This window comes from Dreissena polymorpha, chromosome 6 (genome assembly GCF_020536995.1).
Source record: "Dreissena polymorpha isolate Duluth1 chromosome 6, UMN_Dpol_1.0, whole genome shotgun sequence".
NCBI lineage: Eukaryota > Metazoa > Mollusca > Bivalvia > Myida > Dreissenidae > Dreissena > Dreissena polymorpha.
The window spans coordinates 60,738,744-60,762,919 of record NC_068360.1 but is presented as its reverse complement, the minus strand read 5'-3'; the positions used below and the strand labels follow the sequence as shown (position 1 = coordinate 60,762,919).

General features: G+C 35.8%; 1 protein-coding gene across 1 annotated transcript in view; it reads right to left on the bottom strand.

The window, feature by feature from the left end:
- The window catches only part of LOC127835718 (uncharacterized), a 30,721-nt gene extending 6,822 nt beyond the window's left edge, over window positions 1–23,899 (bottom strand). The window contains exons 1-7 of the mRNA XM_052362154.1: window positions 23,593–23,899; window positions 7,900–12,111; window positions 7,333–7,450; window positions 6,787–6,910; window positions 5,308–5,522; window positions 1,934–2,101; window positions 817–893 (exon numbers count right to left, since the gene is read on the bottom strand). Coding sequence (XP_052218114.1) covers window positions 817–893; window positions 1,934–2,101; window positions 5,308–5,522; window positions 6,787–6,910; window positions 7,333–7,450; window positions 7,900–12,111; window positions 23,593–23,721 — 5,043 coding nt within the window. The 5' untranslated portion in view covers window positions 23,722–23,899. The remainder of the gene's footprint in view (window positions 1–816; window positions 894–1,933; window positions 2,102–5,307; window positions 5,523–6,786; window positions 6,911–7,332; window positions 7,451–7,899; window positions 12,112–23,592) is intronic.
- Window positions 23,900–24,176: the final 277 nt, after the last annotated feature.

The window sequence follows — 24,176 nt, the reverse complement described above, 5'->3', positions numbered from 1 at the left end:
TACAACAACAACATATAACATGTTTCTTATGAAACATGACTGTGTTAATGAGTTTTTGATAATTTTATTTAATGAGTCATTTGACAATTTGACTTAGTTCAATTTGGCTTATTTGACCAAATTATGCTGTAACACTTAGCAATTATGCTTAACAAGTTTAAAAAAAATAAATATTACATACATTTCACACCCAATAGAGAGTAATATAATGTATTGTCAACCAGAAGATGGTTTTGTGAACTGAGGCAAATGCGAAGGTTGATATTATAATTTCAAGGCATTTATACTAAGCATTGTATACCCATCTTTAAGGTGTAATATTTATTTAATGATTCCGAACAAACAAACAAACTGTAACTTTGTTTAAAAATCATACAAAATGTCAAAATCAGCCTTCTGTTCTTTTCAATACAGACATGACGTGAACAACTACTTTTGGACGGTCCTTTTAACAAGAGGGTTGTTATCAATAATTATGAAGTTCTACATAGGTTTGGTTTAAATCAGTTATAAACAAGGCTTAATACAAACGTATAGTGCAATTATATTTTTTTGTTAATAGTCTAATACAAAGTGTGTATTATAGTCTAATACAAAGTGTGTATTATATTCTTAGAACAACGCAGAATAAGACATTAACAGCTAAATTTGAAATGTATTTGATGTTGTGATTTCTCATAAACACACACAGTCATACAAGGGGAAATTTTGGAATATAACAGATGCCATGATTTTTTGCTCAGTTACACAAATAATCTCAGATTTTTTTTGGAACGTCACATATGTCATATTATAGTGCTCAATACTGTACATTACCTTATCAGAGAAACTTCGGGATGTGGCAAAGTGGGCTATGAGTACATCCGACGCTTTTGATACCGACTCCAGAAGACCTGAAGCATGAAATAATAATCATAATTACAACCTTTATTTCAAGGTTTGCAATCGGTTTTGCCAAGGTAACCAGTAATTGTCATGTGATTTGTGATTTTAAGAATATTTTACAATGATAAAGTATTACTAATAGTAATGTCTATCTTTTTTTTCTATTTGTCTGTCAAAATGTTCATTATATTGGCTGGATGTTTTTTTATATTTGATTAACACCCTCTGCAAAAAAGAAGGGTGATGTCTGTTCATCTGTCTGTGTACACATAAACACAAATTTGACTGACAAAGTACTCCAGCACTAAAACTTTTAAAAGTACCAAAGAGCAGGAATTTTCCCTAGGATGCAAAGTTGTTCATGTGTGATTTTTTTTTTGATGAAGTTACACTTACAATTAACTCCATGCCACATCAGGCAGTATGTTCCCTACTCTAACCAGCTTGATTTTTCTTAATCTACTTCGATTTAGGCAAGTATACATATTTATTTAAAAGATCATCTCTGGGATTTGGGGAAGTGTACTAATTAAAGCGGGTATATACGATCTTATCAAATATTTATTACATGTGTAAAAAACTTATTATACGTATATTTCAATATAAACTAAAATAAAAGTTAAGAAGAACATGTGTCGAAAAATGCTAAATAAGCCAGATATTTTATTCTGAAATCGAAAAAGGCTGTACAGCCGAATTCGCCAGCATGTATATCATGCTTGTACGATGTGAATCTAAATTTAGTTTAACGGTTCATTTGAAATTCCTGCAGCGATATCGATTCATACGACACACAAACACTTACTAAAAAGACGAATGCATCGGTTATTGTAGGAAAATAATTACGAATTATCTTCGTCACAATCGGCTCGGGGCGCTAATTTGTATTTGCTGCATTTCCTGAAATTCGTCTTAAATGTATCATTTTTCTTGCATATTGTGTGTTATTATTACATATTTGTATCAATATTTTACAATTCAGCACATATAAAAATCGTATATATCCGCTTTAAAAAGACCATCTCTGAATTAAACTAACAACACCAACCTATTTTTTCCAACATGGCATCCTCAAACCACAGGTTCTCATTCGTATCCATGGCAACATGGAACTCTGTGGGGGCGGAGTCTGAGCTGGAGCTGGAGCCCTGACAGCTGTCAATCACATCAGGCCATGCCTTCTCTGCAGGTTTTGATTGACTCCCAGCATCTGGATCTATAAACAGACATTTAGAATTATGCAATCATTTTTCATTGTGCCCACAGGTGTCACAACTCAAATACCATAATTACTTTAAGTTTTCAGACACTCTAAACTTTCAGACAACGCTTTTTTTTGCCAGTCTTAATTATTTTTGTGACTCAAAGTTTTCGGACATTGTGGGTTTTCGTCAATAATTAATGACCATATCAATTGCATAATTGGGTAAATAACCATGTTTATGGGTAATAAACAATGGTTTCACCTCAGAGTGATTACTGTGACAAATAATAAACGCTTCAGAACGTAATGCATCCCTATTAATAAACAAACAATTGAAGGTGTTAGACTAGATTGGCTAAAGTGTGGTATTAAACAAGCATGAGATATAAGTCATTTATATTACAATGGAGGTTTTACACATTGCAAACCCACATCGATCGTCAATGCAATCTTTGTAGCTTGTCTCTAAATTTTCAGACAACAGTAGTTTTAAAATAATGTTGATATCGTAATTTTTTGGACATACAAAAAAAAATGTGTATGTGTCCGAAAACTTTACGGTAAACCTGTGTTATTCTTTTCAGTGTATGAGGGGAATTGGTATTTTATTTTGTATTTTAAGTTTCAAAGTTTTATATCCATATTTATTTTAATTTATAACTATATTGTAGTTGGTATCGCAATAAAATAGCATGTAAGAATTTTTCTATAAATAAAATGTTAAGAAAACAGTTGGATCGAAAAAATTTAACTCTATATTTTATTATCTGCTGTATGTATTGCATGAAAATATTAATTCAGCTCTCTGAGTACACAGTTTGCTCGGAATCATACTTTGATTTAACTTCCTATACCATAATATTGTAGTTAACTTCATAAACCATAATATTGTAGTTAACTTCCTATACCATAATATTGTTGTTAACTTCCTATACCATAATATTGTAGTTAACTTCATATACCATAATATTGTAGTTAACTTCATATACCATAATATCATATTTACATTCCCTTATTCTTGACTTCACATTCGAATGTCAATAACAAGAATTAAACACAGTCAATATATAATGCAGCATTTTGTGACAAATAAATTAAACCAGAATATGTAATAAATTTTAATTACTTTATATTATCATTACCTTTTTTATGTATCTAATCCTGAAATGTAAATGAATTTGCTTGTTTTATGCAGAAAACCTCAACACAAGGAAGTAACTATTGAACTTTGCAATGTGCATCGATGTTTATAACTGAACATTGTTAAACCTTAGTTTTGTTAACTCCATTTGTTTTTATCTTTGACCAAGTTTTTCAATCCCCAAAGGGAAGTAAACCATCGTTGGCATTATTAGGGATATGCACGTCTGAATAGACTCCCTTTCATACTGACTTTTAAGCATAACAGGTTCAATAATCAGATGCCTATGATTGGAACAGATTGTGATGTTTGTTTGGAAATTTGAATGTCTTGCACATGACACTACTGGTCATGTACGTAATTCCGGCCACTTTTGGGACTATTTAAGAAAAATCTTTAGTGTTAGGCAACTGGTTGAAACTAAACTTCACATATATAATCCTGGGTTCAAAACTCACCTAGCATGAAAATTTAAATAGAATTAGATCGGTGAATGTTACTTAATGAACAGAAAATGATGACATGTAAACTATCCATTTTCGTAGGTTAAATGTACCTAAAAAATCGGCCACTTTTCAGTTTGACCTGCAGATAAAATTACAAAGCAATATCTTGAGACAAATGTCCTCAATTTCAGAGTATTAATCAATGTTTATACTATTAAAATTTTTGACTTGAAATTTAAAATAAATGCGAAATAATTATACCAGTTACTCCCCCTACCTATTTTAATAAATATAAACAATGGGAAACTGCTAATTCACAAAAAAATATTTGTTTTTAATGTGTTTAATAATTTTTTTCTAACATAGCTAAAAAAGTAAACACATCTTGTTTAAAAAGTTGACTTCAGTGTTGATTATTAGTAAACGCTTATATATAATATTAAAACATGTAATCTAGTAATATTCTTATCAAGGGAGGTAATTCAGATATTAAAAATTTATATTTAGGTTCTGATTTTTATGTTTTGAATATAATTTTTTGTACAAATAATTAGTAAAACTTTAATTAAAGTTTATTAGATAAAATAAAAATAATTTTATCAAATATATTTGTTTCTAATATGAATATAATTGTTGCAACTGATGATGACATCACTTTCCCCACGAGCCAAATATTTCCTGCTATATTTGTGACATTCTAACACAAAAGTTTACAGTGATATGGTTCTTACATTTGCAAAATATTGAGAGTGCGGATGGTTTTCATGTTGATTTTTCTAAATAAAAACAAAATATGTGCGTTAAGATCATGAAAATGATTTTTCACAGGTGGCCGATTTTTTACGTACAGGCCGGAATTACGTACATGACCAGTATATGAGATTTACTATGAATTTAGGCAATGGCTGTACACCAATAAACAGCTCTCAATGTGTATAGTTGTTTCTTTTACTCATTTAATTATTTATAGAGAACCTGAACACTTAAGTATTTTATTTCGATATCTGTACTTGACACAGAAATATGGAGTTGTTGCATGAAAACATGAACCTGACTTTTCTAAGCAGTAAAAGGACATAATTTAGCTAAATTACAAGTAGGAATTAAGGCCCAGCTTCAGTAACCATGCATGATGATCTCAAAGACATGTGTGTAGTTTCAATTAAATATTTGCAGTAATACTAGTGATAAGTAATTGTTGCATACAAATGTAACTCGAATTTCAACATTCAAACCTTTACCAGACTTTATCCTAAGGGACATAACCCTGCTCAAAAGCTTATCAAAGTTACAATTCTTGGTCACTGAATGTTCATAATGGCCCTTCATATATGTTATGGTTTTTTTTAAATATCTGTAGTAAATATAATAATATGGAGTTGTTGCACAAACACATTAACCAAATCGGAGCAAAGTTGGGCTGAATTGCAGGTCAGAGTTCTGTGGTCAGAGTTATGTTACTTGGTCAGTGACCTCACACAAGGCCCCCAAACACATGTTTAAAGTTTCAGTTGAATACCTGTAGTAGAAAGATGGATATGGAGTTGCAGACTTTGAAATTTGTTTGAGTAGTATATATAGCTTTGACTATTCAGAGAATAGTTAAGCCCAAAATGTATATAATAAATCACCTTTCTCAGTGGAGTTGTCCCCCTTTTCTTCACTTGTGCCACTACCATCTGCCTTCTGTGATGTCACTTCCTTTGTCTCATTCCCAGCCTCAGTTTCATTCCCACCTTCAATTCCTGTTGCATGACCTTGTTTCTTAGGTGATGGGGTGGGGCTAATGGATTGGAAGGAAACCTCCGAGGCAAAACTTACTGACTTTCTCTTGCTGTTACCCTCCCTGAATATGTAAGCAATAGCAACACTAATATCTGGTAAAGCTAGATCAACATTTAATGGAAGTTAACTTTAAATCATCATGAACCCGTAACATAAAAACTAAGTAGTTTTTCCATCTTTTTGAACATGACATGCACAGTTTAGTATTCATTTAATTTTAACATGAATTTATTTTATGTTTTTGATGTGGGTTTTTCCAGACATTTTCTTTTTTTATAGCAAAATAAAGACAAAATCAAAAAGAAAATGACGAATTAATGTATACAAGGCAAACAACTGTAAAATACTGATTATTGTGTTTATTTGTGTGGCACAAAAAACTTAACCACTCGCAAAAGCTCATGGTCGAGTTTTTCTAAACCTCACCAAATAAACTTTTTCTTTTTTGGGGGTTTGAATTTATATTTTAACCATAGAATAAAAATACATAAATTTATCATGTGTGGAGTTTATGTTAATGCACAGTAAGGTAGTAAATAAATACAGTTGTAAAAATTTATTCATATAAAAAACATATAGTTTCATATATCAAAACATTTTACTTACTAAACTTATCTGTAATCATTAATCAACATTAGCTAAGTATTCTCTACATACTGCATTGTTTCATTTCAGAATAAAGATGTGCATGAACATAGAATTTAAAAGTAACATTACTACTCAAAATCAAAGAAAATTTCGTACATTTCGTATATTTCGTAAAATAAAGCTAAACAATTAAAAATCATTGTTCCTTATGGCCATTGTCGAAATGTCAAGGCCAGATGTGGTCTGGTAAAATAGATGTTTGTGGAAACAAAATGCTTGTTTTTATTATGGTTTTAACATGGTACCATTTAAGTGTTTGTGTGTCGTATCAATATATATATTCACAGGAAATTAATATGGAATTTATAGTGGTCACAAATGAATAAAAACGAGCATTCTGTATCTACAAAAATCTATGTAATCATACCACATCTAGCGTTGAAATTGTGGCTATTGCTATAAGGAACACTGATTGTTTAGGTGTTAACTTTATTTTACGAAATAGTTTACGAAATTTTCATTGATTTTGAGCGTTATAGAGACTTTAAAGCAGCAACATTAGAAAATTATAAGTCCATGTTTTGTTAAATACAATTGTTTATATGAAATATTGCGCAAGAAACATGCAGCTGACTGCTAATTTTGAATTGGAATACTTGTGAATTATACCTGTGGTTAATTATGGAATATGCAAACAAACAATACAATTAAGTCAATTATGATAACTAAAGAGTTACCTGTCTGTTGAACTATCACTAGCGTGAATGCTGTCCGAAGCTTGTATGTTGAAGTTAGCGAGTGACCCGAAGTTCTCAACATGATTGCGATTTCCTTCTGTCATGTGGCACTTCCCGTCTTTTCCTGTAAATTATTTTTATCTAGGAATTTAACGTCTAGAGTTGTCTCTATTATCTTAGAACAAAACATATTAACACTGTTAAATCTTCATTAAACAATACAATGAACAATTATTATAAATTACAGTCTTAAATCTAGTAAGGTCAAGTACATGTATGGTCAAAATCACAAAATAAGCTAAATGATACAAATTGGCAAATTTTGGGAACTATCTTTTATTTCAGAAATGATAAGAATTTCAATTGTGTACGATCTATTTTGCCAAGGAAGATTTTTAGCCAAGAAGATTGCCCACACAGATGACAATCACCTCTAAAAACGTATGGGTATTAGTTAGTGGAAGGGTGGATATACTATATATGGTCGAGTTATGGAAATAACAATTTTATTGTAAGTCCTACATGTAAATACAATATTTCACTGACCAAGGTAAAACATGACGGGCTCTGCGCTGTCGTCTGCCTGGTACATCATCAGCTGACCATGTTCATCTGACACGACGTACAACTCATCACAACCAAACGAGTGCCGGTGGTTGCGTACCTATCATGAATACAGCTTTTCTATTACTATTTTTATTACTAGAGTCATGAGCAACTGTAATTGTCACTATCTAGCACAAAGTGTCATTACTTCTTATTGATTGATTGATATCATAATTATAATCAACTGTTTACATTATGAACACGGTCATTAACTGTACATTAATCATTATCATGACATCACAATGATTATCATGTTAATTATTATCATCATCACCCTCATCCTCTTTCAACCATAATCATAATCACCAAGTCAAACTTCATCACCACGACTGACATAATCATCATAATCAGCAGCAGCAACAACAACACATTTATAATATCATCCTTACTATCATTATAAAGACCACAGTTCATGCACCAACACCAACAAAAAATTAAATAATTACAGATCTATTCATCTATGTTATAAATATTCTGTAAATCTATAAAACAAACTAGCTGACGTACCTTGGCTTCAATGTCATCAAAGTTCAAGGTCATTGTGTCTGTAGCTGACATCGATCTGGTAGGTCGCAAGCTTCTGTTACGCTTCCGCAAACATGATTTCAATGGCTTTCTCTCACCATTGGGAATAGAACTGCCGCTAGATGAATTAGAATCATCTGCATATAGTCCACCATAGCAACCGTTTCCAACAACAATGATGCGATCACTCTCCACGGCACGATAGAAGTCACTTTCTGTGAAATTCCTTTCCCCACCCCCGTGGTACATTTCGCAGCTGCTGCTGTCGTGCTCACAGCTGTTGTCATGACAACTGTTCTCATAGCAACCACTGTCCCTGTGGTTGCTATGGTTACAAGGGGCATCAGGGGAAGCAACAGGGGTCTGCTCTTCTTCCAAAGCATACAAATTCTCACTGTCCTTTGTGTCAATGTTTTTATTACCATTAATCCATTTGGGACTCATTTTACACTGCACCTTTAACCCCTGACCTTGCAATTGACCTTTGAACAAGGGTCGCGCCTCATTTGCATATTTGTTCAACTTTAGATCACTGGTGGCTGCGCATTCAGAAAGTTTGCTAGGCATTGACTGAGCCCTTCTCTTAGCATTGCAACAATCTTTCGCTAACTTAATCTTTTTCTCAGTGTGCGGTGGGAAAAATATAAGCCTTTCAAGGTCATTTTCTGGGCTTTCAAGTGCCCTTGACCTGCAGTCACAATAGCCAGGGTCAATGCCAGACGAAGCTGAACTTGTTGAAATGCCGCTACTACTCGAGGCAACTTCAGGGTCGTTCTTATTGATGATATTTTTAGCTATGTTTCCCTGGCAACACTTTTGAAGCTGTAAGTTCAATTTTTTGTTGTCAATATGCTGGCATGGGGCAGAAGTCTGTCTGTAGATGTTGAACTGCTCTAGTTCAGTTTTGGTAGCTATGGTTACTGGGTATGGAAGATCGAGTTTCATAGCGTCAAACAACGAGTCTTTGCTTTCGTCTTTTTCAAGTGTCACGGAAGAGGTCAAGAATGCAATGTCTGGCAATGACTGATGTGAGTAATGGCGACTCAGGCCCATTCTGCGCCTGATCACTGATGATCGGTCACCTAGACGACCGGTTGATCTTGATCGACCAAACCTGATGTTTTGATCAGATTTTGAATGAAGCCTTTCAGAAGTATTTTTGTACCCGTCAGCACTCTTTGATCGATGTATTTTGCCAGTTTTGTTCTTAGTACCAATTTCTGAAGGTGTAAAATCGGGGCAGCTCAGAAAATCTTTTGCAATTCCTTCATTTGACCTCAAAAAGCCAAACTCTTCAAAATTGTCTGACAAAATTGAAAGAATCTCCTCCTCTTCAAAATCTGATGTCTGCAAAGCGATGTCCTTCTTCACTAAGTTGGCAAACACATTACTGAAATTCTCAGCTGATGTTTGAAGCTGATTCACCACTGTTTGCATGGAACAGTCCTTTGTCAATGGCGGAAATTGCATTCCCACTGTTTTTGTTCCTCCCCATAAGGTAACAGTCTGTGGGGATATTAAGGTTTCTTTGCTGTCACATTCCGCAAGCATAAGACCAGTCTGACACCCTAGTGAACTGGGCCTCAACGTGTCTTTTCCTGAATATTCCATTTTCAACCAATCAAAAATCCTCTTATTTGCATATGCCTTGTTAACAGTGCTCTCTGGCAGACCATTGGCTGGAATTTTTCCCAAACAATGTGGACACTCCTGCGACGAACTTGACGATTCACTCATTTCAGAATTTCGCAACTTCTGCCCAACAAAGTTTGGCCAAAATATATGCTCCAAATTTTTCATTGTTTCTGGTGAAACTGGATTTGACTGGTTTTTCATTCTTTGGTAAAACTCGAACAATGAAGCAGAATGTCTTTTGTTATGGAAGCTTTCACACACGTCGGACAGTTTTTGACATTTTTCCGCAGCAATGTTCTCCCAGCTAGTGCAAGTGGGCAATTCAGGCAAACTCTGACACTTCTTTGATGCTTGATCGTTTCTGATATTTTTCACCTGCTTCCATGACACCATTTTTGTTGACCTTGGAAGCGAATGACTATGAACACGAGCTTTCCGCAGAATTTCAAGCGGTTTTCCTATTCCAACCAAAAACAGCTGTTCTGGCTTGCCTTGACCTTTCACTCTGTTGCTATGGCAATGATGTTCATGACCTTCATGAGAATGATTATGGTTTGGTTCACTAATTTGCCGTACGATTTTCTTTTTTGTAGTACTAAAAGGACTAGAAGAGGACACAGTCTTGCTACCTGCAGTCAAAGTTGTGCTGGTTTTAGTATTTTCATCTTCCGAAGAATCACAGATTTCTGAAGTGTTTTCTTTAACTGTAACCAGTCTTTTCAGTACACGCCCTGTTAGGTTTTCTCTAGCAACGTACTGCCCACCTTTGTGGCGTGGGGAGAGTTTATTAAAACACAAGTGGAAACTGTCTGTACATTCATCCTGACCTTCAGAACTGGAAAGTTCATTACTAGCTTCATGACCTTCCCCTTGGCAACAGTTACTATGATAATTAGAGGTTCCACTTTGGGACCAATGACCTGGACATGAATCATGAGAAGTGAATGAAAGAGAAATATCTGTTTCTGAGCCAGAAACCTTTGAATGTGAACCATCAAATGAAAGGAAGTAGTCATCTTTCCTCGGGCAACAGTTCACGTTTAAATTTGTGTCTGCTGAATCGGCACTTTCAACCATATCACCATCTTGTTCCCTATCTTTACTTTTGTGTGTGTTTCCATCCAGACTGTCACCAGAACCAAGCATATTTGAAGGAGTTGGCGTGAATAACGGACCATCACTCAAATCAATCAAATCACTAGATCCCAGTAAATTCTGGTCACTTGATGATATTTCCATGGTTGAATTATGTGACCCAGAATTTCCGGATGCCTCAGAATCATATCGACCTGGGTCATACTGGTTGTTTTGTATGTCTGCATTATCCACAATAGAAACTTTCAGAGTATTGACGCTTGCATTTTGAGAAGAGGCTTTGGAGTTATTGAAACTAACATTTGAAGATCCGCCATTGAATCTTAAATAGCTCCCAGTTACCATGTTTGGAAAGTCCAGAATCGTAGTGTTGGGATCGGAATCGATAGGGGTGACTGATGTCTCACGCAAGTTTGTGTCAAACTGAACACTGAAATCCTCATCATAAAAATAGTCATTTTCACCATCATCATTAATTTCACGCTTCGTCTTTTTCGGTGAATCATTGTCATTTGATGAACTGTTACTACTTACTAACACATTCTGATTATCAGTGTTACAAAGCGCACAGTTTTTTGGACACTTGCATGATTTTGAACTTTTACAGGGAGAACCAGTTTCTTTTGAACAGCAACACTTTCTTTCTAAATTCTGATTGGCTACTGGCTTGTCTGAATTCTGATTGGTGGATTTGTTTTCTACATCTTCATTTTCATCTGGATTTTCATAAACATTGTTGTCTGAGTTTGATGTTAGACTGGAGTCACTGGAATCTTTAAACGAGCGACTGAATCTGAACATTCTTGGATGCCGCTCGGTGCTATGACTGCTTCCCTCAAGATCTGAGCCTGAAGACGATTTTGATGGAGAAATATCTTTCCAAGATGTCATCGTTTTGTTATTCTCCTTTTTTGGAGAACTTTGCGGTGAAATGATTTCGTTTGAAATGTTCGAGTCCTTTTTGCATTTTTTTGGTGATCCACTCTTTACTTTTCCCCATGTTGTAGTCTTAGAACTATCAGAGCTATCAGATGAAGATGAAAGTGATAATCTGATTGGCTGGTTTCCAGAGATATTGAATCTGATTGGCTGATTTGAATTTGAATTCACATTTGATTGGTTGGTTTCAGGTTTGGTATTTTCTGTTTGACTGCTCACTGGGTTGCTCAGATTCTGAATTGATTCAATCTCCTGTTCATTCTTCCTTGTAATCTGATTATCATTTAATGAGCTGGGGCTTCTTATTGGCTGATCAGATGTCTCAGAGCCTGTGATTGGTTGGCAGGCAGACTGGTTATCATTTACTGTAAAAACATTGCTGATTGACTGATTGGCTGTTTCAGTAATTTTCATTGGCTGCCCGGCAGACTGGTTATCATTCATGTTGACTGGTTTCCTAACTGTTGGTCCTTGAATGATTATCTGCCCTTGTTCACAAGCTCTACTGTCCCCCCTCCATCCACCCTGGAAATAGAAAAAACAATCTTTTGATTGCTTTAAAAAGAAATTACAATTTTGGCAATGGTAACAAAATTGTAGACAGTTCCCGGATATGTCCTCAAAAGTTTCCTCACCAGCAATTGATAAAGGATTAATTTTCAAATGTCCCAAATCACAAAAAATACCATTTGCTTGTTTTAAAATACCAGTAACAAAAATGCTAAACATATCCACAAGCGATGATTGGCTAGAAAGATCATTTAACTACAATCAAAGCATGTGTAATTGCCTAAACAGATTCAATTATGTTGAAACGTTTAAATTATGTATTAAAGCTGCACAATTTTAATACAAAATTATTTCCCTCTTTCGTTTAATGGAATTTAAAAAATACTGATTAAAGTCTTTAGCCCAAAATGCAAGACCAAGCATGGTCTGCAAGCCTACTAATGAACAAAATCTCAACGCAATAGCACCATCTAAACCCAAATTATTAAGCAATAACAGTTTAACTATCTTATTTTTTCAGTAACTGTGACCTTGACATGAATCAAATAGCCCAAACTGCAGCCCTGAGGTCTCCATCTAAACTTGCTTGATTCACAGTTTCATTAACACTTTTCCTCTCAGAAGCAAAGTGAAAATGGCTATGTGCAAACTGCATAAAACCAGAACAGCCTGCGAGTAACTCGTTTTAAACTAAACTTTCTAAGGGACTACAAATGTGTAAACATGTATCTAAGTAGTAAAGGGCTATGGTTGGTCAATGTAAAATAAAGGTATTGATAATGAGGCCCATCTGAAGTTGCCATCCATGGTTTTGTTGACTAAAAATTTCAAAAATGTAATGTATATCCCAGCTTCAGGACGCCAGATATGTTCAAGGGCAAATAACTCAGCAATGTGCACATGGCTGGGTATGAAAACAGCGCTGCACACATACATTTCATGCTAGTTAAGCCATTTATGCCTAGTGGACTCTCCCATCCTTCTCAATTGGATCAATTTATTTCCAAAATTAGGGATGTCTAGTATACTTATTTCTATATTGAGAAGATTTCCTACAGAAATTCCTTTAAGCAAACAGCGCAGACCCTGATGAGACGCGGCGTCTCATCTCATCTACTCTTCTACGCTGTTTGCCGAAGCCTTTTTTTTAGACGCTAGGCATAAATCGGTTAATAGTGAAGTGGTTTAATCCACCAACTTGTAACATTTAATGCCAATAGACTGACCAACAGAGAAATTCCAATATCCTTCCAACGTAAGAGGGTATAATAAAAGGTTTAATAACAGTAACCTTTCCTGAGTTTGTAATTATACTATTGAAATATTATTATGATAAATTATCATACAAAGTCAATATAATGCTGTTCTTCCAATTGAAAACTGTTAACTAGTGATTTCGCAAAGATACATTGTATTAATGTTTCCTGTTTAAGAACTTGCACTGTAAAATGTCCAGGAATTTTCAGAAATAATCTAAAATCATAGGCTTGAGCCCACAATTAATTATGAATGACCTGTTAGTGAATTGCTAATGTTTCTTGATAGGAAACAAGCTGCCTGTCATGTTAAATTGTTATACTTGATTTGGCACAAAACCCATTTAACAATTAATGCCTCTCTTCTTAGGCCGATGCAGTGATTTCTGTCAAATACTGATTGTGTGCAATTTTATATTTGTTTGAATCTAAATTGCTACTACTACTGCATAGCCTGCATAACATTTGGAACTTTTCAAGACTGTTAACCTGTAAAATTTGGCATGAAAAATGAGTTAAGTTACCATGATTGCTCTTCATTTCTATTTTCTACATGGCTTAAGGAGTTAAATTTATGGATACAAATAAGTCTTCTTCTGTTGATCTAATGTTCCAGTGGCCAAAGTTCAGGGTAACCAACCCCTACCACTCTCAGGGCAGGGCTCACTTGTATCAGACATATTCTCCACACACTGCTGCTGGAAACCTCACCTCATAGTGTTTGATTATAAATATAAACCCATTTATGCCTAGTGGACTATCCCATCCTTCTAAATTTGATCAATTTATTACCAAAATTAGGGATTTCTAGAATATTTATTTCTATATTTAGAATATTTCTTACAGAAATTCCTTTAAGCAAACAGCGCAGACCCAGATGAGACGCCGCATCATGTGGCATCTCATCTGGGTCTTCGCTGTTTGCCGGCCTTTTTTCGTATGCAAAGGGGTAGACGCTAGGCATAAATGGGTTAAGTCTAGCCAAACATGACAGGGAGCCCTACCTCATGCTAGATCAATAACATTACACTATTTTCTCAAATAATTTCCTTTTCTTTGTTATCCTTGTTTTCTATTGGCGCTTTTCAGATAATCAATATTTCTGTCATGATCATAGCCGTAACTTTGCCTACAAGCAGAGTCCACAAAACCAGTGTTCCACTGACATTAATATTTTATGCGATGATGAGTGTACCCCTGCCCTGATAGAGCCCCCATCCCCCACCCCCTAATTTTCTGGTTATCTTGTGTAAATATTTAACGTTAATACATGCTTAGCCTAAACCCTGACTTAATTCATTGAATTTACCCTCTATTACTCTTTAAAATCAACAGATTTCCTGACAATCTTAAAACATAGCAGGTTCTTTACCTGTTTAATGCATGAAACATTTGACACAAATTGAGCTTTTTATATATTACTTCAAATTGCAAATACTGCCTATATCAAAAAGTGGCTCAATATTCGCAAAGGGTCTGTTTGTTTCACCACTTAAATGCAGGAAATCTTCTCACATTACTTACCACTAATCCAGAAAGAAAAGACCACATAGTTTATTTATTCCTCTGTGTGGCAAGAAAGATTTTCAAATAGTAAAACTGACTTCATTATCTCACAACCAACTATACAAAACAGTTCTTTTAATCCTCATTTCTTTTTTTAATTCCCAGTATCACTCCAAATTTAATTATTAATTTCCCATATTTACCATCTCAGTTCCTTTGTGATATGCTAGTAAAACTTAAATCCATTTAGTATTCAAACACAGCATCAATCTCATCTTCACAAACTTCCTTTTTTTTCACAAACTTTTTTTTTAAACCACATATAAACATCAAAACACTGCGTAATCCTCATAAATAGTACTACTTGAAACTAAGCACATTGGTAAAAAACGAAACATTCCAAACGTAAATAGTGTTTATTAATAACTTATATTTCCAAACAAATCTATCAGCAATCAAAGCATCAATTTTAACACAAAACAATTCCTCCCGATCAAACATTTCACACAAAAAACTCATAAAAAATACCAAAACCAAACTCTCAATCAACTAAGAACTCTTGTTTTGATTAATTCTGTTCAATTCCTGTCCATAAACATCCCTTTGTTGTAAAATCCAGGTAGGAACCATCAACTTGGGTAACAACATAAATTTCCATTAGAAACTTCACAATATACATTGTAATTCCCCCAGGTTCAAAGAAGACTTTTTGAAGAAGCAATTTCATCAATGAACCATGTCCCATATAACCCCCCAGCAATTTACCTCGCTTTAGCAACACATGTCAAAACAACTTATTTTGAACAGGTTCCAAACTGCAGGCATCATTTCTGGTGCCTTCTTCACTTTTTTCCTCTGGTATCCATGGTAACAGTCGGCACTTTGGATAAGAATTATCTGTCTGCAGCACTTTGGATAAGAATTATCTGTCTGCGATTTCTCTGCACCTCCATGAAATCCTTAACTCACTCAGCCTAACTGTGCAGTACAAGTATTGTGCCTTGAGTTGATGTTCTGGTGGTTCATGAGGTCACGGGTTGTGAAGTTAAAAAAGGGTGATAAGGGATATAGGTCTGTGGGAGGGGAGGGTCATTAGGGGTTACTGTGCAGTAGAAGTAGTTTGCCTTGTTGATGTTTTGGGGGTTCATGAGGTAATGGGTTGTGAAGTCAAATAATGGTGATAGGGGATATAGGTCTGTGGGAGGGGTGGGAAATAGGGGTTACTGTGCAGTACAAGTAGTTTGCCTGTGGTCTGTGGGAGGGGGGGTGATTAAGGGTTACTGTGCAGTAGAATTAGTTTGCCTTGTTGATGTTTTGGCGGTTCATGAGGTCACAGGTTGTGAAGTCAAATAAGGGTGATAGGGGATATAGGTCTGGGGGGGCGGGGGGTAGAAGGGGTTACTGTGCAGTCGAAGTAGTCTACCTTGTTGGTGTTTTGACGGTTCCTGCAGTCACAGGTTGCGCAGTCAAATAAGGGTGAAATAGGTCTGTGGGTTGAGGGGTGGGTGGGTTGGGAATAGGGGTTAATGTGCAGTCGAAGTAGTCGGCCTTGTTGGTGTTTTGACGGTTCATGTAGTCACAGGTTGCGCAGTCAAATAAGGGTAATGTAGGTCTGGGGGTGGAGGGGTGGGGGGGGGGGGGGGGGGAGTGGTTACTGTGAAGTAGAAGTTGTTTGCCTTGTTGGTGTTTTATCGGTTCATGAGGTCACAGGTTGCGCAGTCAAATAAGGGTGATAGGGGATATAGGTCTGTGGGTGGAGGGGTGGAGGAATAGGGGTTACTGTGCAGTAAAAGTAGTCTGTTACATTTTGATGTTTGGGGCTTCATAAGGTCACAGGTTGCCTTAAGGGATAAGGGATATAGGTCGGGGGGGAGAGGGGGGAATAGGAGTTAGATGTGGAAAAAGTGATGTTTGTATTTGCAGGAAAATGGGGATTGGGATTCATTGAGAAAGAGGGGATGTAGGCATGTGAGGGGGGCATGGGAATGGTTGTTATATGTGAAAGAGGGGATAAACATGTGAATATGTGTGGGAAAATGGCGATAGGGTAAAAATGGGACCTTTTTTTAAGGGAACAAGCAAATATGCCCCCCCCCCCCCCCACCTGGAACATTGGAAACATCAACCTGTCTTTGTAGTTAAGGATGTTAAACTAATCAGTGTAGGGAAATGTGGACTTATCTCTACACAGCTTGTCTAAAAATCTTTACTGCAAGCCAGAATGAGCTACCAGTATTTGCCAGTTTGCTGTAAATAAAACATTGTGCCTTCAATTTTCTATCCAAAATTATCATGGTTTGATGTTCCATTCACAAGACACAATTAGATTTTTAAAGACCCATGTCATGTGAAAATGCTTCTTATAAAATACTATAAATGTATAGAAATTGGTCGGTATAAAATTTCGTGGTTTAATAAAAAACAACTAATTCGTCGACACGTAATTTTGTGGATTTCAAATAAAAACCAACTAATTCGTTGATACATAATTTCGTGGATTTCAAATTTTCGTGGAAGACTGACAGTCATAATAATTAATCTTTTATTAAAACAACCAGAGTAATAACGAAGCATAATCTGCTAATCTGTGTTGACAGCTAGACTTGAGGTAAATGTGCACTGAAGCATGAAAGTGTTGCCGATAATTGTCGATAAGAGCGATAAAGTGGCGCACTTGTGGTTCCCCGCTCGCTAATAGCCATTAATGTTGTTGCGAAATGGGTCCCCTAGTAGTAACAATTGAGTAATAAGGTCCCCAAAATACACTTGTGAAAACCGTTATGTCTCTTTTAACTTTAATTGGCACTTATTGACATTTGTGATAAATCTGCAAACTGCTAATGTGACCATGTCAAATAAAAGAGAACAATCGTTGATGTACAGTTTTAATACCGTTCTTGATAAATAAAGTATTATTACCCAAACGCTTATCAAGAAAACAACATATTGTAATAACTAGCATTAACCATGATGAATAAAACGTATATTAAAGATGATGAATAAAAAAAATAAAAACTTATAGATATAGTTTAATGTGACCTACTGAAGTGAAGTTACTATTACAAAAAACATTATCTCGGATAACCGACAACAGAAGAAAATGTTGGAAATGACATTCGGAAATGACCGATTTTGGATTAAAAATGTATAAATAATCGTTGGTACTTGAATTCGTGGTTCAGCAGACCAACGAAATCCACAAAAATTCGTACCACACGAAATTTAATGGTTTTACAGTATGTTGCCAACGGTACTAAGCTCCAGTTCAGCCTGTGCATCCGTGCAGTCTAGTTAGGATATGAATACTGATGAGGATACTGAGGAGATAACACGAAACCTTGCTTGCTTTTTTAAAGCTTAAAGCATAGCCCCTGAACAGACTGTAGATTAGTGCGCAGCCTGGGCTTAAGCCACGATGGGTGCATATTTTGTAAGAACAATTTTCAGTTGATTGGATGTAACAGTGTTATTTGAATGTGTGGAAAGAAAACTGCGTCTTAATCAAATATCAATTGTTTTGATGACGAAGAAATAAATTCATAATAAGCCACGTGACGACACATCATTATGATGTGATCACACACAGTAAAATTTTTATCTATGAATTCTATTATGTGCTTTAATATACGTGCAATTCATGACAAACATTTCATGCCATGGATATGCGAAAAAGTTAAAAAAAACAACAAACAATAACAGCATTTAGACCTTTGTTTTTAATTTAACAAGAGCTCCGCAGTCGGAGACAGATACCACCCCAAACAGGGCCTATAGTTACACCCATCACTCAATCATTTGATGACATATCAAACAGAAACCGAATTAACACTTAATGTCACATTGACTTTGACCTATGAACTAGTGACCCCCATTTTAACAAAGGTCATCTACTGTCCAAAGCTAATGCACATGTGAAGTATCAAGCCAATTGCGTCAATTCATTGACAAGTTATTGATCGTAAACAACTGATCCACTGACCGACAAACAGACAGACCGACCGACTGACATCCATCAAAACAATAAAACCCACTTCTTCGAAAGGATGGCAAAATGACTTAGAAAAGTAAATTTTCTACATTTTTTTTCAAAGTCACGATACACGCTGATTATCTTTGTGTTTTTTAACCAGGTTTTCCGAAGGAAAAAACTGGTTATTAGATTGGCGAATGCGGGCGGGCTGGCTGGCTGGCGGGCTTGCTGGCTAGCGGGCTGGCGGGCTGGCGGAATAAGCTTGTCCGGGCCATAACTATGTCGTTCATTGTCAGATTTTAAAATCATTTGGCACATTTGTTCACCATCATTGGACGGTGTGTCGCGCGAAATAATTACGTCGATATCTCCAAGGTCAAGGTCACACTTTGAGTTCAAAGGTCAAAAATGGCCATAAATGAGCTTGTCTGAGCCATAACTATGTCGTTCATCGTCAGATTTTAAAATCATTTGGCACATTTGTTCACCATTATTGGACGGTGTGTCGCGCGAAATAATTACGTCGATATCTCCAAGGTCAAGGTCACACTTTGAGTTCAAAGGTCAAAAATGGCCATAAATGAGCTTGTCCTGGCCATAACTATGTCATTCATTGTGAGATTTTAAAATCATTTGGCACATTTGTTCACCATCATGGGACGGTGTGTCCCACGAAAGAATCACGTCAATATCTCCATTGTCAAGGTCGCCACGACTAAAAATAGATTTAAAAAAAAACAAAAAACTTACAAAGGGGGTTAATTTTTTTTGGTCATTTCAAAAGTTCAGTTTGAGTTTTCTCCCTTTATCAGATTTTTTTTTCACAATGAAAACCTGGTTTTGTGACAATTTTGTCCCTTGTTTCTCTTAACAGACTTCAGATGTTAGGAAGGGTTGAGTGGAATATTTCTCAATCTAATCAGGGATGATACTCACTTGCAATAAGCCTTGTTTTTACATATATTTCCCAAAAGTAACATATATGCTGGCCTTTCTTACTGCATGGTTGCTGTTATATTTGTATGGAAAAAAAACAAAACAATAACAGCATTTAGACCTTTGTTTTTAATTTAACAAGAGCTCCGCAGTCGGAGACAGATACCACCCCAAACAGGGCCTATAGTTACACCCATCACTCAATCATTTGATGACATATCAAACAGAAACCGAATTAACACTTAATGTCACATTGACTTTGACCTATGAACTAGTGACCCCCATTTTAACAAAGGTCATCTACTGTCCAAAGCTAATGCACATGTGAAGTATCAAGCCAATTGCGTCAATTCATTGACAAGTTATTGATCGTAAACAACTGATCCACTGACCGACAAACAGACAGACCGACCGACTGACATCCATCAAAACAATAAAACCCACTTCTTCGAAAGGATGGCAAAATGACTTAGAAAAGTAAATTTTCTACATTTTTTTTCAAAGTCACGATACACGCTGATTATCTTTGTGTTTTTTTCTCTTAACAGACTTCAGATGTTAGGAAGGGTTGAGTGGAATATTTCTCAATCTAATCAGGGATGATACTCACTTGCAATAAGCCTTGTTTTTACATATATTTCCCAAAAGTAACATATATGCTGGCCTTTCTTACTGCATGGTTGCTGTTATATTTGTATGAATTATATATAAGTTATGTGTTCATGGCAACATAACTGTTTTTACGACTAATGGATTAGGCTAATTGTTTGCTCTACTGATGGCTGCATGCAGCATATCTACTGGAGAAAATTACCAACCAATTAAGACATTACAGAAATAATGGAGGAAGCCTGTGTACATATACATTCTTTAGGTCATCTATTCACAAAGAATACTAGGTTCATAATGAATAAAGGCCGCTAGTCTTGTCAAGTTGTCCATGTTTTCAAGCCCTAATACTCTTGATATTCTTAACCCTTTCCCACTCAGAAGCAAAAAGAAAATGGCTTTGTGCAACTCGCAGTCTGTTCAGGTTTAATGCTGTTTAATGCTCCACAGTATCTAAGGGTTGAAAATGAAGCTTTTAAACTTGAATCTAGTAAGAAAAGTCTTTCAGTAAATGTTACTTTCTAAGAGACAACAAGTGCGTCAAAATAAGTATCTAAGTGGCAAGGGTTAATCAATATTGTATGTTTTCAATCATTAAAGAAACTTAAATTATAACTTGGCACTGATCTTTTATGCATGATTTTATTACAGCGATGTTTTACAGGGTTCAAAACTCTTCACTTTCAACAAATATTGCAAAGTTAAACACAGTTTACAAATCTAAGGCTGGTATTTCATGTCTCCGCGTCCGAGTTCCGTGTCCGCAAAAAAACAAATTGGTTGAAATCTGTTGGAGCTATTCCATGTATCCGAGTCCGCATTTTTCGTCAGCGTATCGTGTCCGTGAAAAATCGCTCGGTAAGGGATTTTTGACGGACGCAGACGCAGTACACGGACAGCAGTCAACGTGAAAGGTCGACTTTCAAGCATAGATATTAGTGAAAAATTAATAAATTTATTAAGGGATCACCCTGAAATATACAAACAACTTTTGAAAGAATACAAAGACAAGGACATTGCATCAAACATCTGGCAAAGCATAGCCAAACAAATTTCAATTGATGGCGAATCAGGTAAGTGCGAATAGTAATATGCGAATATATATTGTCTGCATATTGTACAATCTATAATCACTTTTCAAAAAGTTAATATTTCAAACAAGATATAACGTTAAAAGAAGTCGCTATTTGTGCTATTTTTTTTGTCTATGCGAGTTCAAATATAAGTTTTGAAGTCTATCTAATACAAATAAATCAGTAATGTTTATCAATATAATAATAAGGTTTTTAGAATCTAAATAAATAAATTAGTTTGACGGTTTCTTATGATGGCATGTGTCCAGTACCTATGTCTGCGTTTCCGTCTACTAACATGCAGTACTGCTGCAGCAGTCATCATACAAAAAATGTGTGCTCTTCTAATAACGACATCTAAATTCAAGTACCACCACGTTTGGAATGAGCTTTTTAATCGGAAAGGCTAAAATTATAAGCGGATGCATGGAATATATACTCTGTGTCCGTATATGCAACGCGGACACGGAACGCGGACACGGATGCATGGAATACAGGTCTAAGAATTCAAAATACTCAAAAAAGATAAATTGGCTCAGTGCAAGCTGCAGAAACTGTGTAAAATTTAAAGGTAGACAAATCTTGTTTCTTGCTACCAAATTAGATTAGGTTAGTTTACACTAAATCCTTTTCCAATAGTGTCCCCATAGTAAAACAGCCTACTTTCCAAACGTTTGTCTTAACGTTGTTTTAAATTCAAGATTGTGCAAGCCAAGCATGTATTTAAAGACGAACATGTCCCTTTTTAAATTGTGATAAGGAAGAAGTCATGCCACTTCTAAGAAAATTTCATTTATCTGAATGTCATGGCCAGAACTTGGCAAGTTCAGGCCAAATGTTACAGGGTGAGAAAATTGTGTGGCCAGTCCGGGACTTGAACTCAGGACACCTCACTTACAGGGTGAGTGCTCTCCCGACTGAGCTAACCAAGCCGCCATACAACCTCTCTCCTAACGTGACCAAGTTCAGGCCATGACATACATCCCCACTTAAATAATTATGTAATCGTCCTCGAATACATGGATATATAATTAAACATGGGCCACCGTAGGAGTATTCCCAGGTAACGTCACGGCAACATGTTGGGCACCAAATGTCATAGGGTGAGAAAATTGCGCATCCAGTCTGGGACTCAAACTCGGGGACACTTTGCTTACAGGGCGAGTGCTCTCCCGACTGAGCTAACACAACCTCTCCCCTAATTTTACCAAGTTCAGGTTTGTGACATGAATACAGAAACCTCAGGAAACATCTATAAACGCACACGAAACATTAATATTTCATGGAAGACCCTAAAGAAAAGCACTAAAACTACAACTTTTGAAAACACAGTTTCATTACCTTGGCAGCTCCTGTCATAAAATGAGCAAACTATGAGCAAAGTCAAAGAAAACTATGAGAAATGCAACTCTTTATAAAAGTACTATATAATGATGAATTCCATGTCTGATAGAGACCAATGCAGCAGTCTTGGCCAATGTGTTTTAGCTGTCAGTATAGCACCTGCTACCAAAGTCAACATAACCATAGTGATTTCTCTTCTCATGACAAAGTCATTCTCTAGATATTAGCCTGACTCACTGTTCATTCTGCAGGTCACAGTAGTCACTTGTTTCCAATTCCCCAATAAACAAGGGGGGGCAAGATGAAGTGTAGTCTTACTAATGAGTAACTTGCTCCAAACCACAATAAATACTCTGAGAGAGTTCAGTGAGTCACCATGATTGGAAAGGATTCTAAAACAAGAGACATTGAAACAATGTCTTCTATATCATTGTCCTCACAAACTTGCTAGTTGTCGAAATTGGAAATTGGCGTGAGATTATGCCCATGAACGTCATTGTCATTAAGTTTAAACAAAAACTGTGAAAACTATTTGAGTAAAACAGAGGACACATTTTGTTCCTTATAATTCAATTGCCATAATTCTTAAGTGCTTCATAAGGTCTGGCTGGTTATTGAAATTCGCCAAGCTATAATGCTCACAAACATTATCACCAGGTTTCGTGATTATCCAGTTTACAATGTTAGAAATATTGAGCAATCATTATTTTTCCTACAAGCTACCCCGCTTGACCCCACTTGTCCACCCTGTGTGTTCCCACTTTATACTCCATTATGTAAATGGGCGTACATAAATACAAACCTCTTCATTTGAGCAAGAAATCATTTGCATTTCCACCAGCAGAAGTGATAAGATGTTTAGAACTGCGCACAGAATTTCCAGACATACTGCTACCAGTTCAAGAATGATAATGACTGCATCCTCTATCATTTAATTGTTTCCTTTTGATGCCACTCACTGACTTTCTCCCTTCGCTACTTCGCTATGACGATCATTTTATTGTCTCCCTTTGGTGTATTTCACTGATAACTATTTTCCTACCCTTTTCTTGTCTTCCTTTGATGACATTCACAGATTATCCCCCTTTGTGATGACTGTCATTAAATTGTTTCCCTTTGTTGCCATTCATGCATCTCCATTTTATACAAGTTCCTGAATTCCAATTTTTGAATATTCAATATTGAGATTCCCAATCATCTTGTGTTTTATCTTTTCTGTCTCTTCTTTGAGTGCGTCTTTCAAGATTTACCCTCATTTATAATTATGAAATCCACAATAATTTCTTTTTTGTTTGAAAGTACCGTAAATCTACGAATATAATACGCACTTTTTTACCTGCCGATTTTTTCTTCAAGTAGGGGGTGCGTATAATATACGAGTTTAGA